This window comes from Panthera pardus, unplaced genomic scaffold (genome assembly GCF_024362965.1).
Source record: "Panthera pardus isolate Hobbes unplaced genomic scaffold, ASM2436296v1 HiC_scaffold_13, whole genome shotgun sequence".
Lineage (NCBI taxonomy): Eukaryota > Metazoa > Chordata > Mammalia > Carnivora > Felidae > Panthera > Panthera pardus.
The window spans coordinates 23,066,654-23,082,649 of NW_026526688.1; the positions used below are offsets into that span (position 1 = coordinate 23,066,654).

General features: G+C 35.2%; 1 protein-coding gene across 2 annotated transcripts in view; it reads right to left on the reverse strand.

The window, feature by feature from the left end:
- Window positions 1-7,933: 7,933 nt before the first annotated feature.
- Window positions 7,934-15,996, reverse strand: part of TUSC3 (tumor suppressor candidate 3) — a 283,032-nt gene continuing 274,969 nt past the window's right edge. For both annotated transcript variants that reach the window (XM_019466760.2, XM_019466756.2), the window contains one exon: window positions 7,934-8,455. In XM_019466760.2, the coding sequence (XP_019322305.1) occupies window positions 8,422-8,455 (34 nt within the window). In that variant the 3' untranslated portion in view covers window positions 7,934-8,421. The remainder of the gene's footprint in view (window positions 8,456-15,996) is intronic.

Sequence of the window (15,996 nt, forward strand, 5' to 3'; positions counted from 1 at the left end):
GGTAAAAGGCCTTTTTGCCTCACTTTCTAATTTTTTCCCCAGTGCTTATATGTAGAAGCACAATTGATTTTGGTATATTGGTTTTGTACCCTACAGACTTGCTAAGCTCTTTACTTCTAATAACATTTTTTTGGCAGTTACAATAAGATTTCCTACCTAGACAATTATGTCATCTGTGAGTTGAGATGGTTGTACTTAATCTTTTCTAATCTGGATGACACTTAAGTATTTTTCTTGTGTAACTTACTGGGTAAGATTTCTCTCTAGTAGATTGAATATAACGGGGGGGGGGGGGAAGATCACTTTCATTAAAGATGGCATTGGCTTAGGGTTTCCATAGATGCTCTTTATCAGTTTGAGGAAGTTCTCTTCTGCATCCTTGGACAGTTTTTAATCAGAAACGGATGCAATTTTTCTCTGTCGACTTTTAAATTTACAGGTGTGCAAACAAATTGATGACTTAGATGTTTTTTTCAAAAATAGTTGAGTTACCTTTTGTAAAAAATTGGATTAAAAATGAGGTTCATATTTTACATGTATCCATATAATCCATTATATATCTATATGTATATCATCTATATCATCTGTATCACCTGTATCTATAATACTACTTTATCCATTCATCACTGCATGTCCATGGACATTTGGGATCTTTCCATAATTTGGCTATTGTTGATAATGTTGCCATAAACATGAAGATGTGAGGCGCCTGGGTGGCTCAGTTGGTTTGGTGACCGACTTCGGCTCAGGTCATGATCTCGTAGGCTCTGTGCTGACAGCTCAGAGCCTGGAGCCTGCTTCAGATTCTGTGTCTCCCTCTCTCTCTACCCGACCCCTGCTCATGTTCTGTGTCTCTCTGTCTCTCAGTAATAAATAAACGTTTAAAAAAATTATTAAATCAAGGTGCATATATCCCTTTGCATTAGCATTTTTGTATTATTTGGGTAAATACCTAGTAGTGCGATTGCTGGATCATTAAGTAGTTCTATGTTTAACTGTTTGAGGAACCTCCATACTGTTTTCCAGAGCAGCTGCACCAGTTCGCATTCTCCCCAACAGTGCAAAAGGGTTTCCCTTTCTCTGCATCCTCATCAACATCTGTTGTTTCCTGAGTTGTTAATTTTAGCCATTCTGACAGGTGTGAGGTGATATATCATTGTAGTTTTGATTTGCATTTTCCTGATGATGAGTGATGTTGAGCATGTTTTCATATGTCTGATGGCTATCTGTATGCCATCTTTGGAAAAATACATGTTCATGGCTTCTGCCCATTTTTTAATTGGGTTGTTTGTTTTTTGGGTTTTATAAGTTCTTTATATATTTTGTATACTAACCCTTTACTAGATAATGTCATTTGCAAATATCTTCTCCCATTCCATAGGCTGCCTTTTAGTTTTCTTGATCGTTTCCTTTGCTGTGCAGAAGCTTTTTATTTTGATGTATTCCCAGTAGTTTATTTTTTATTTTGTTTCCCTTGAAGGATGTCCATTATTTTTTGACTAAAAATTTGCATCTTTTATGTCTTTTCTCAGTGTTCTAATATCTTCATCCCTGCTGGGATTTCTTACATATTCTCAAGTTTCTCTCCACCACACTGATTTCATTCCCTACAGATTGCTTCTATTCATTGATCTTTTTGATTCAATTAATAATTCCATTTTGCTTTGATTTTTTTTTTCTGTTCTGTCTCAGCACTCCCATCTCTTTTTAATCTTTTCTCCTATCTTGATCATGTCCCTCTTCATCTTATTTTACATTGCTCTAGGCATAGTTTATTTTGATGTCTCCATTTACTGAAAACACAAAGCAGCTTTAATTTTCTCATTTTTGCTTTTCACTTAACTAATGAGCCTATTGGGCAGTGTAGCGTCACAATTCAATGAAATAAATCAGTGATCAATCAATTGAAATTTGGGGCAATTGTTCACACCTGTGAACAAATTTCTTGAGTATGTCATGGGCCTCACCAGTGTCATAGAATAATCTCCAAAAACATTGTGAGGACTTTAATTAGCACTCTTATAGTCTAGAAGATCCACCAATATGTCACTGAAAGAATGGGTTCCCTGTTAAAGAATCCGCACCACCTCTTCTATTCTTGATAACTCTGATCTCTCTGTCTCAAAATCCTTCCAGGTGGATGCTGAGATTCCAGACTGAGTGCCTTATACCTGTTGGCATTGGAAGAGTGGCAAAAGTCCAAGACTGACAGAAAGACACGGAAACTAAAGGTACTTTTTTCTTTTGATACCTAGCCAGAAAGATCCCCTCTCAACACCTCAGATAAACTTTTAGACCATAAAGATCATGAGTTTCAAAGCAATGTTGGTGCTCAATAAACACTTGGATTCAGATCAGATATAAATAGGGAGAGTAGACAACAGAAAGAGCATTCTAATTATTTTAAAAAGCTGAAAAGCAAACTTGACAAAAGAAAACAAATTATTTCACGTGGAGAAGAAAAGATTAGAAGGGAATTTAAAATTAGAAAGAAATGATTTATTCTTTGCTTTTGAGAACAAGAGTAAAAAAATGGCTTAGAGAATGAAATATTTTGTTTATATATTACAACATGCTTTTATATGTGTGGCTTTTGTTACATCTTTTAAACGTAAAGGTGAGTCTCTAAATATCTTTAAAAATAGATGATAGTTGTATGTGTTTGTTATTGCCTATCTAAAGGTCAATAATAACACCTTAGGCAAACTACTCCCAAAGTTCCCATTGTTTTCTCACTTTCTTAAAAATATGCTATTTAATATCTGGTTTTTCTTTGTAAATTTGGTATGATACTTTTATGTGTGTGACACAAGGTATTCATAGGCTCCATGATATTTCTTCTCTTTATTAGTAAAAACTAATAAATTACCCATTAAGTAATAGAAATCAGGGTCTTTGTTGACAGTACATCTTCTAATTCCAAAGTTTCTTTAGGATTGCTACCCAGTTTGTCTCTATTGTCATCGTGCCCCAACCACAAAGCCTTTACCCAAGGTCCTGGTGCCTCATGTTGGAGATACATGGGCTTTTCCCTTGATCCCACTGATAACAATACTTGTTTCTGGATAATCTAAAACCTTGTACCATTACTCTGTGGCTGAAAGTAATGTGAAAAAAGATAATGCTAAGGACAGACTATTCCTAGCACTTGTCCAGGATGTATATGAACATAAGTGAAACAGAATATCCCAACTCCAGCCCTAATGAAGTATTACTAAAGTTAAGCTCATAACAAAATGATATTAAAGTGAACTAAAGAACATCTGGGGTTTAATATTCAAATAGAATTAATGTAAATTCAGAGGCAGAAAACTTCTAAATGCTTCATTCTGTATTCATTGTTGTATATCTAATAATTCAAGGCAAAATGTCTTGCATAAAGAGTTTATTGCTGGAATCTTCACTCCCAGATAATCTGATTATGTGAAAACTACCCGTGTGTGTGTGTGTGTGTGTGTGTGTGTGTGTGTGTGTGTGTGTGTGTGTGAGTGTGACCAGTTATCGTCTTTCTATGAGGAAAAAATCCATTTTGGGAGAAGTATATTCGGAGATATACACTTCCCTTTTTTGGTATAAAATCTAGGTAAATAATGATTTTAAATTAATGGCATAAGGCACCTTTTATATTGTATTCAGCAAGTGATGATAAATGTTGGCAGCAGGATAAAAGAAGAAAGATGCCTGGGGTGCCTGGGTGGCTCAGTTGGTTGAGCATCCGACTTCGGCTCAGGTCATGATCTCATAGATTGTGCGTTTGAGCCCCGCATAGGGCCCTGTGCTGACAGCTCAGAGCCTGGAGCCTGCTTCGGATTCTGTGTCTCCCTCTCTCTCTGCTCCTCCCTCGCTTAGGCTCTGTCTCTGTCTGTCTGTCTCTCTCTCAAAAATAAACATTTTTTTAAAAAGTTAAAAAGAAGCAAGATGCTAGAATTTATAAAAATCTTTGTTAATAGTTTCCTTTTTTTGAGTCAAGCTTGAATTTTAGTCCCCTGGCATAGTGGATGCCGATTAGCAGAAAACACCTAATACCAAAGCCCAAAGATGTTTGCTTGTCTTTTTGTCTGTTGTTTCCAGGACCCTACAAACACATAATTATTGGAAAAATGGTATCTGTTACTTTTAACACTTTCTCTTTCTCACTTTATGTTGTTACCTTCATACTGATTATAGTTTCCAGAATGAATGTAGTAAATCCAGTCCTTAGGAAAGTCAGGTGGAAGAAGCAGGTTTGGTCCTTGAAAAGCAACTCATTAGTTGACGGCTGGGGTGGTGTTAGCCAGTTTTTCTGCCTGACAATAGGGGCTCAGAATCTGTGATGTGAGGGGCACATTGAGGTTGGTGGAGGCAAGAAGAGGGAAATGAAGATGTTCTCCAATTCTCTTTTCATCTCAAAGATCGAGGCATAGGTTCTTTGATCATTTTGTATCTGATCCACCTACCCTCAATTTATGCTAATTCCTCCAAGAAACTGACACAACTGTATATGAATAGCCTTGATTATTAAAAACTCTTAGGAATTTGTACGTTTCATGTGTTTATGTATATGTATGTGGTATTTTAAAAGGGAATTTCAAGGGGAAGAAAAGAGGATGAATCAGGAATAGTGAATAGGCATCACAGTTCATCAGTTTTTGAGCGTTTATTCTCTGTGCCTTAGACACCTATGAAATAAAGTTACACTTGGCTTATTAACTATGTGAAACTGTAAGGATCAAATGAGCTAATTAATGTGCAAAACTTGGAATAAGTAAAGATGCCATATAAAAATGTACTATTTTAGGGGTGCCTGGTGGTTCAGTCTGTTGAGCATCCGACCTCGGCTCAGGTCATGATCTTGTGGTTTGTGAGTTCGAGCCCCACGTCGGCCTCTGTGCTGACAGCTCAGAGCCTGGAACCTGCTTTGGATTCTGTGTCTCCCTCTCTCTCTCTGCCCCTCCCTCCCCCCTCACTCTCTGTCTCCCTCTCTCAAAAATGAATAAACTTTTAAAAAAATGTACTATTTTATATACATTATATTTGTTGGAGATCTGCGACTATGTCTTTCCTCTTTGATCCCATAACATGTAACAGAGTGCAAAATTGAATTATATTTTCAAGTTTATATTTAAAGCAGAATACATAACGATGTCTGTCTTCTACCCCCAAACTTTTGTGCACTGGCACCAAGATCTGATAAAATTAAATCTCCCTTTATGGGCACTTATGACTGAGGTAAAGGAATTGTAAACTAGAGGAAAACTCTCAGAGGCAAGTTATACCTTTTTTCTTCATCTTTGGGAACAGCTTTATAACACCACTGACCCCCAAAAGGGGGTGAAGGTAATCAAGATTCCTTGAATTTGCTGGGGTGTCTGTATACATTCTCTGAACTGTTAATTTTTTTTATACAACTGGAAGTTAGAGATGTTAAACAGCAGTTGACTCTTCCAATTCCAGTTTGTAAGGGCAGGAAAAATTCTCGTTTTGTGCCTTCTACTCTTCAATGTCTCTAACTAGAAAAACTTTGAAACATAAACAAAGAAATGAATAAAACACATTTTCTAGATTTCACAACCTGCCCGCAGTAGGTATAGTGTCACTACTTTATTTTAAAGGTAGACATGGCAATGCTCAGAAGTTAGATTTTTTTAATGACCATAAAAATACAACAGTGTTACACTTCAGCCTCATGTTTTTTTCACCTTGTTCCTCTGCCTTTTTCACATAATAGTAAAAGGTATTGTCCTACAGAGATTTATAGACTCTTTGGAACACGTCAGTTAAAATGATTACAATTGATCCTTGAAACATGGGTTTACACGGGTCCACTAATGTGTGAATTTTTTTCAATAAATACAGTCCTGCAAATGTATTTTCTCTTAGGATTTTAACTACCCCCCCCCCCCCAGCTTTATTGTAAGAACACAGTACTTAATACATAAATACTCCATATATGTTAATGGATACCAGTAAGGCTTCAGGTCAACAGTAGGCTATAAGTGGTTAATCTGGGGAGGGGGGGAGCCAAAGTTATATGCAGATTTTCAACTGTGTTACAGTTGGCATTCCAACCCTCCTGTTGTTCAAGGGCCAACTATACAATATCCAAAAAAAGACTTTAAAATCTTCAGTATTTTGCAATGGTAGAATGTGAAACCATTTGTGAAGTAATAATTAAAAGATAATATAGCTCACTGCCAATTATAGGTAATAAGGATAAGGCAAAAATGTCCAAATGTTAAAAACTTATGAGATCTAAGAATTGATCTAACACCATAATTCTAAACTTTAATATTTCTTAAACACTAAAGCATGGTAATACCGAGAAGTCTGAAAAGCTGTGTTGAAACTTACAAATAGGAATAACTGTACATGATAAATGAATCAAAGACCTTAATTTTGAGATATAATAGGACTAGACTTGAAAAACACCATATTCACATGTCAAGTATTGAAAATGTTTCAAAAACGAGTGTTCCTTAGGTATAATGCTACCAAAGGAATGGTAGGCCATGTGTTTACATGTTAAGAATATTTGTCCTTTAATAAATAAATCTGAAAATACAGACTTTCCTGAGGGTCACAGAAAAAAAAAAAAAAAAAGTGATCCTAGGTGAAAATGAAGCACCAGAAATTTAAAAAAAAAAAAATTTAAAATAGGGTGAATCTTGTTTCATAATTGACTGAAAAGCTGCTGATAGAAAAGCAATCACCAGTTAAGATATTCTTCAAGGCTACTGTCCTTTGCATAGTGATAAGCTAAAAGTGCTTTACCACATGGAAACTGCTATGCATTTGAAAAGCATTGAATTAGATAAGCACATCTTTTCTGTACCTAAAACTCATTCAGTAAAACTTAAGGATTGAAAAACCATTGATTAATTTCATCCCCCCCCCCCCCCCAGTCATTTAATTGGATTTCTTTTTTCTGCATTGGTTTATCTTGGTTTTTGCTCATTTTCTCTTGCTTTCCTTACCAGTCAACCTCTTTTCTCCTACACAGAGGCACAATACAATGGGGAGAGACACATTCAGAGGTAATGACTCCCTTCTTTAAAATCCTTCTTTAAAAGGATTAAATGTTGCCTTTCACCAATGTGGGTGTTGTGTTTATTTATGTGTGCGTGTTTGTGTGTGTGCATGTATAGACATTTATATACATATAGAACTTTTGTCACCTCAGAAGGAAACCCTGAACCCATGACATAGTCACCCCGCAACTTCCTCCTTCCTCTGGCCGTTGGCAGCCACTAATCTTCTTTCTGTCTCTAGATTTTCCTATAATGGGCATTTCATATAAATGTAATCTTAATGTGGTAGAGCCCCTCCCTAAGTGATATGGTGGAAGACTCCACAGAACAAAGAAAGGCAACGTGCCCCAATCAACTCCCATACACGTATGCATAGCTCTGACATTACTCCATAACTTGGACTGTATCCAATCAGACTATATGTGTCACCATGTATGGGAGACAAAGAAGTAGAAATTGCATAAAAGGCTACACCCCGCTGTGCTTGGGGCTCAGCCTTTTTGGGGTCTTAGCCCACTGAGCCTGTGCCAGCACAAATAAAGCTGCTTCCTGGAAAGAAGAGCCTTGATGTCCCATCTCTCTGTGAGAGAGTCCTGCTACATTATAATATGTGACATTTTGTGTCTGGTTTCTGTCACTTAGCATGTTTCAACGTTCATACATGTAACATGTATCAATAATTCATTATTTTTATGGCTAGACAATGTTTCATTGTATGGATATACCCATTTTGCTTATCCATTTATCACTCTATGACTATTTGAGTTGTTCCATATGTTGACAGTTATAAATAGTGCTGCTATATACATTCATGTACACATTTTTGTTTGAACTTTTGTTTTCAGTTTTGGCGGGGAGGGGGTTATATATCCAGGAGTGAAATTGCTGGGTTGTGTGACAGTTGTGTTTAATTCATTGAGAAACTATTAAACTTTTCCCAAAGCGGTTTATTTAGTTGACATTCTCATCAGCAATGTATTAGGGTTCCCATTTTTCCCCATCCTTGAGGACATGTATTTTTTCTTTTTAAATGATGGCCATTTGGTGGATGTGAAGTAGTGTTTCACTGTGATTTTGAGTGGTCTCTCCTAGGAACTACAGGCAATAAGCATCTTTTCCTGTGTGTGTTGGCCATTCGTATATCTTAGCCCTAATGTTTACTCAGGTCCTTTGCCCACTGTATCAATTTTCTAGGGCTCATGTAATAAAACACCACAAACTAGGTAACATAAATTAGAAGTTCATGGTCTCATGTTCCAAGGGTTAGAAGTTCAAAATCAAGATGTAGGCAGGGCCATTTCCCTCTGAAATCTTCAGGGGAATCTTGCCTTGTCCCTTCCTAAATTCTGGTCATTGGATAGTGATCTTTGACATTCACAGCATAGAGATGCATCATTCCAATCCTCCTCCTTCATCACGGGGTTCTCCCTTTGTCCTCATGTGGCAGCCTTTGTAAAAGGACACCAGTGATATTAGAATGAATGACTACCCTATTCCAGTATGACTTCACTTTAACTCATTACATCTACAACTCTATTTCCAATTAAGACATTCTGAGGTACTGGTGTTAGGATTTCAACATACCTTTTTTTGGAAGGACACAATTTAACCTGTAACATTTTTTTTAACTTGGGACTTTCTTTTTGTTGTTGATTTATGAAAGTTATTTATACACTTTAGATATTAGATCTTGATTAGATTTGATTCACAACTATTTTCTCCATTTCTGTGGATTGTCTTTTCATTTTCTGGATAATGTTATTTGCACAAAGATTTTTAATTTTGATGAAGTCCAGTTTATTTTCTTGGTTCACTTGTGTTTTTGGTTTCTTATCTAAGAAACCATTGCTAAATCCAAAGTCATGAAGATTTACACCTATGTTTACTTATAAGAGATTTAAGTTTTACTTGTAAGAGTTTTTATTCTTCTGTATGTGGGAATCCAGTTGTCTCAATATCATTTGCTGAAGAGACCACTCTTATTGAATAGTCCTGGCACCTTTGTCAAAAATTAAAAGAACAAGGAATACAGGTATATTTTTGAGCTCTCAATTCTTTTGCATTAATCTATTGTTGCAGACTTCGGGTCTGGAGTTCTTTCTTGTCCAGCAAGAGAGCAGACACAGAATTAAATACGAGAGAGGCTAATGTTTGGGAGGAGACAAGCACAAGTAAGGGTCCTTGCTCCGTATTTATTAGGATCACAAGGATTACAAATGTGATTAGGTGTGCAGAAAGAGATAATGAAACAATGATCATTAAGTCAAGTGTATGAGAAAAAGGGGGTTTCAAAGATATGCAGTGTTAGGGGTTTGGGTCAATATAAAACAAAATCCTGGCACTGAGCAGATGGCTGTCTAAGGCAGGCACCAGAACCATCTGTTTATCTTAACTTGCCTAGGGGATAAGACCAATAGAGCATGCTACCTCAGGGTCAACAAGGCACCTTTCTTTTGGTAATTAGCTCTGGGCAATTTAACCCTGCTTTGGCAGTCTATCACCCTGTTTACCTGTTCTGGACACTTTCATCCTAAGCCTTGTTGACCCATTGGTGCAAGCTCAGGGAATTCCTAAACTTACTCCCCACAATCTATATGTTTATCATTCTGCCATTGCCTAATGGTTGGAAACTTGTAGTTGTCAATACCAGTGTTTCCATTGCTGTGGCATTATAGAAAGTTTTAAAATTGGGACAGGAGGATCTTCCACGTTTGCTCCTCTCTTTCGATATTGTTTGGGCTGTTTAGGACCTCTTGCAATTCTGAGTTTTACAATCAACTTGCTATTTTTCCAAAAAGAACTATAAATTTTAATAGGCATCGCATTGAATCTGGAGATTGCTTTGGGGAGTATTATACCATATTAAAAATACTGGTAATAATACCCTTTACCAAAAATAATGGTAAAAATGCCATTTTAAAAGCACGGGGTGCTTTCCCATTTATTTAGGTCTTCCTTACCTTGTTTCAGCAATGTTTTATATTTTAGGTGTTTGTTTCGTTTAGTTTTGTGGGGGTTTTTTTGGTAAAATTTATTCTAAAGTATCTTATTCTTTTTTACCCTATTATAAATGGAATTGTTTTATTAATTTCCTTTCAGATTGTTCACTGTTAGTGTATAAAAACCCCACATGTTGATCATGGATCCTGCAACTGTGGGGAACTCATTTATCCTAACAGTTTATTTTAAATTGTCTAGGATTTTTAATAGTGACAGTTTCATGTCTTCCTTTCAAATTCTCTTGTCTTTTATTTTTCTTGATGAATATTCTGGCTAGAACATCTACAATGTTGAATAGAAGAAGGGAAAGATGTTATCTTTTCATATTCCTTAGGGGGAAAGATGTCTTTCAACATTGGGTATGATCATAGCTGGCATTTCTCAAAAGTGTCCTATATCAAGTTGAGGAGGTTATCTTCTAACTTCCAGTTTGTTGAATCTTTTTTAATATAAATGGGTATTGGATTTTGCCTATTTTTCTTCATGAACAAATAAGATTAGCTCTTCCCTCTTCATTCTGTCAATTGGGTGTATTATACTGATTACTTTTTATTGTTGTTGCTTTGGTTGTTATTAATTTAACATTTACTTATTTTTGAGAGAGAATACTGGCAGGGTAGGGACAGAGAGAGGGAGAGAGACACAGAATCTGAAACAGGCTTCAGGCTCCAGAGCTGTCAGCACAGAGCCCAATGCAGGGCTTGAAACTATGAACCATGAGATCATGACATAAGCTGAAGTTGAATGCTTAACCAAATGAGCAACCCAGGTGGCCCTGATTTTTTTTTTTTTAATTTTTAATAACTCTGAAACTCCTGGAATAAATCATACTTGGTCATGCTGTACAAAACTTTTAATATTCAACTAGATTAGGTTTGGTAGAATTTTTTTTTTCTTAAGTATGTATAGTCCTAAAGGTTACTACTGCTCTGTAACTCTTTTTGCTTCTATTGTCTTTGTTATCGGTCTCAGGGTAATACTGGTCATATAGAACTAGTTAGGAAGTGCTTGCTTCTATATATATATGAGAATATATATGTAATATATATGTAATATATATGTATATATATATATATAATATATATATATTATATATATATATATATTTTTTTTTTTTTTGGAAAAGTTTAAGAAAGATTGATGACCAGTCTTTAAAACTTTGGTAGAATTTACTGATGAAGTTATCATCTATTGGGTTTTTATTTATTGGGAGGTTTCTGAAAACAGATTTCATTTTGTGTTACAGGTCTGTTCTGACTTTCTGCACTTGGTTCAGTTTTGGTAGTTCTATATTCCTGGCATTGTCTCTGTCATCTAGGTTATGTAATTTGTTGTTGTAGAATTATTTATAATACTGTTTTGGGTTGAATTTCTATTTTTAATTGAAGTGGACATAAAATATATTTTAGGTATACAACATAGTGATTTGACAATTGCATGTTACAAAATGCTGACCACAGTAAGTGTAGTCACCATATAAAATTATATCATCGACTGTATTTCATATGCTGTAGTTTTCACCCCCATGGCATATTTTATAACTGTAAGTTTTTATCTCTTAATCCCCTTCATCTATTTTCCCTAACCCCCAGCCCCCCACTGCTCTGGCAACCATTAGATTACTTTCTGTTCAACTTCTTTTTTTTTTTAGTTATTTATTCATTTATTTATTCATTTGTCTTTTTCACATTCCATATATAAGTGAAATCATACGGTATTTATCCATGACTGACTTACTTCACTTAGCATAATATCCTCTAGGTTGATCCATATTGTTGGAGATGTTAATATTGTATTCTTATTAGTTTTTCTTTTTCATTCAGTTGTTCTTTTTTAATTCTAGTGTAATTAACATACAATGTTATATTAGTTTCTGGTGTACAGTATAGTGCTTCAAATTCTATACATTACACAGTTTTCATTACAAAAGTGTACTACTGATCCTCTTTGTCTATTTCACCCATCCCTCCACCCACCTCTCTCCTTGGCAACTGTCAGTTTGTTCTCTGTGTTTTTTTGTCTCTTTTTATCTTTATTTGTTTTGTTTCTTAAATTCCACATATGTGTGAAATCATATGGTATTTGCTTTCTCTGACTTAATTCACTTAGCATTATACCTTCTAAATCCATCCATGTTGTTGAAAATGGCAAGATTTCATTCTTTTTGTGGCTGAATAATATTCCATTGTATATGTACACCACATCATTTTTATCCATTCATCTATCAACAGACACTTGGGTTGCTTTCATATCTTGGCTGTTGTAAATACCGCAATAAACATAGAGGTGAATATATCTTTTCAAATTAGTGTTTTTGTGTTCTTTGGGTAAATACCCAGTAGTGGAATCACTGGATCATATGGTAGTTCTGCTTTTAATTTTTTGAGAACCTTCATACTGTTTTCCACAGTGGCTGCCCCAGCTTGCATTCCCACCAACAATGCAGTGCAGTTCCTTTTTCTCCCCATCCTTGTCAACACTTCTTCCTTATGTTGTTGACTTTAGCCATTTTTCCATGTGTGTGGTGGTAACTCATTGTGGTTTTGATTTGCATTTCTCTGATGATGAATGATGTTGAGCATCTTCATGTGTCTGTTGGCCCTCTGTATACCTTCTTTGGAAAAATGTTCATGTTTCTGTTTTTAATTGGATGTGAGGTTTGTTTTGTTTTGGTGTTGAGTTGTATAAGCGCTGTATATACTTTGGATATTAACCCCTTATCAGATATATCACTTGCAAATATGTTCTCCCATTTAGTAGGTTGCTTTTTTGTTTTGTGGAATATTTCCTTTGCTTTGCAAAACCTTTTTTTTGGTGTAGTTCTAGTAGTTTATTTTTGCTTTTGTGTTCCTTGTGTTCCTTGCCTTAGGAGGCATATCTAGAAGAATGTCTCTATGACCAATGTCAGTAATTACTGCCTATGCTTTCTTCTAGATTTTTACGGTTTCAGGTCTCACATCTTAGTTGATTCTGAGATTATTTTTGTGTGTGGTGTAAAGAACTAGTCCAGTTTCATACTTTTGCATATAGCTGTCCAGTTTCCTCAACACCATTTGTTAAAGGGACTGTCTTTTTCCCATTGAATATTCTAGCTTCCTTGGTCTTAGATTAATTGACCATATTATTGTTGGTTTATTTCTGGGATTTCTATTCTGTTCCATTCATCTATATGTCTATTTTTATGCCACTACTATACTGTTTTACTATAGTTTTGTAGTGTCTTCAAATCTGGTATGGTGACACTTCCAGTTTTGTTTTTAGTTTCCAAGTTTGCGTTGGTTATTTGGGGTCTTTGGTGTTTCCATACAAATTTTAGGACTATTTGTTCTACTTCTGTGAAAAATACTGTTGTATTTTAATAGGGGTTGCATTAAATTTGTAGATTGCTTTGGGTAGTGTGGACATTTTAACAATATTTGTTCTTCTAATCCATGAGCATGGAATATCTTTCCGTTTATGTCATCTTCAACTTCTCTCATCAGTATTCATAATTTTCAGAGTACAGTTCTTTTAATGCCTTGGTTAAGTTTATTCCTAGATATTTTATCAGTTGTGTTGCAAATTATAAATGGGATGGTTAATTTCTATTTCCTCTGCTTCATTATTAGTGTATAGAAATGCAACAAGTTTTGTATATTGATTTTGCATCCTGCAATCTTAATTCATTTATCAGTTCCAGTAGTTTTTTGGTGGAGTCGTTAGGGTTTTCTATATAGAGTATCATGTCATACGCAAATAGTGACAGTTTCACTTCCTTACCAATTTGGTGGGTATGTGTGGACATCCTTGTCTTGTTCCTGACCTTGGGAGAAAAGTTCTCAGGTTTTCAACATTGATGTCAGCTGTACCTTTTTTCATATATGGCCTTTATTATGTTGATATATATTCACTCTAAACCTACTTTGCTAAGGGTTTTTATCATGGATGTTGTAATTTGTCAAATGCTTTTTCTGCATCTATTGAAATGATTATATGATTTTTATCCTTCCTATTATAGGTGTGATGTATCATGTTCATTGATTTGTGAACACTGAACCACCATTGTATCCCAGGAAGAAATCCTACCTGATCATGATGAATGATTTTTTTCTTTTTTTTAATGTATTGTTGGATTTGGTTTGCTAGTATTTTGTTGAAGATTTATGCATCTGTGTTCAGCAGAGCTAATGGTCGGTAGTTCTTTTCTTGGTGTCTTTATCTGGTTTTGATATGTGGGTAATGCAGGCCTCAGAATGAATTTGGAAGTTTTCTTTCCTGTTGTATTTTTTGAAATACTTTGAGAATAAATACCAACTCTCCTTTAAATGTTTGTTACAAGTTAACTATGAAACTGTCTGGTCCTGGACTTGTTTGTCGGGAGGTATTTTTTGTTGGTTTTTTATTCAACATCCTTGTAATTGGTCTGTTCAAATTTTCTATTTCTTTCTGCTTCAGTTTTGGTAGTTTATATGTTTCTAGGAATTTATCCATTTCTTCTAGGTTGTCCAATTTGTTGGCATACAATTTTTCATAGTATTCTCTTAGAACTGTTTGGATTTCTGTGGTGTTGGTTATTTCCCCTCTTTCAAATGAAAGGTTTGTTTATTTGAATCCTTTCTCTGAGTCGGGCTACAGGTTTATCAATTTGATTTTTTTTTTTTCCTGCAAAGAATCAGCTCCTGGTTTCATTGATCTGTTTTTTGTTTTTGTCTTTGTCTTTTGCTTGTTGGTTTGTTTCTATATTTTTTATCTCTGGTCTAATCTTGTATTCTTTCTTCTGCCAGTTTTGGGTTTTGTTTGTTCTTCTTTTTGTAGCTCTTTTAAGTGTAAAGTTAAATTGTTTGAGATTCTTCTTGCTTCTTGAGTTAGGCCTGTATTAGAATAAGCTTCCCCCTTAGGAAAGTTTTTGCTACATCCCAAAGATTTTGGACTGTTGTTTTCTTTTTCATTTGTTTCCATGTAGTTTTGAATTTCTTCTTTGGTTTCCTGGTTGACCCATTCATGGTTTAGTAGCATGTTATTTAACTTCCATGTAGTTATGGTCTTTCCAGATTTTTTTCTTGTGGTCATTTGCTAGTTTCATAGTGTTGTGGCCACAAATGATGGATGGTATGACTTTGATCTTTTTGAATTTGTTGAATCTTGTTTGTGGCCTAACATGGAATCTATTCTGGAAAATGTTTCATGTGCACCTGAATATGTATTTTGCAGTTTGGGGATAGAGTGCTCTGAATATATTTTAGATCCATCTGGTCCAATAGGTCATTCAAGGCCACTTTTACCTTGTTAATTTTGTGTTTGAGTGATGTATCCATTGACCTAAGTGGGGTGTTAAAAGTCCCTTACTAGTAATAGATAATAGTAATTATCTATTACTATTGATTTCTTCCTTTATGTTTGTTATTAGCTGCTTTATGTATTTGGGTGTTTCCATGTTGGGTGCATAAATATTTACAAGTGTTGTACTGTCTTGTTGGATTGTTCCCCTTCTGATTATATAATGTCCTTTGTTTCTTATTACAGTCTTTGCTTTAAAGTCTATTATGTCTGCTAAAAGTACTGTTCTGCCTGTCTTCACATCATTTTCTGGGTTATTTACGCTAATGTGGATGTTGCATAGGTGTATTCATGAGACAAAGTGAGCTTATAATCCCTTACTTCACCATATTTCCCAGATCCAATTTCATTCTTTTTTAGTCTAAATAAAAATGCTGCATTGAGTATATATACCACCTCTTTATCTATTCATCTATTGAAAGACATTTGAGTTGTTTCCATATCTTGGCTATTATAAACAATGCTGCAATAAACAGAGGTGTGCATAAATCTGTTCAAATTAGTGTTTTCATTTTCTTTGGGTAAATACCCAGAAATGAAATTACTGTACTGTATGGTATATCTGTTTTTAATTTGGGGGGAAATTTCCATACTGTTTTTCCATAGTGACTGCACCAATTTACATTCCCACTAACAGTGCACAAGAGTTCCTTTTTCTCTACATCCTCACCAG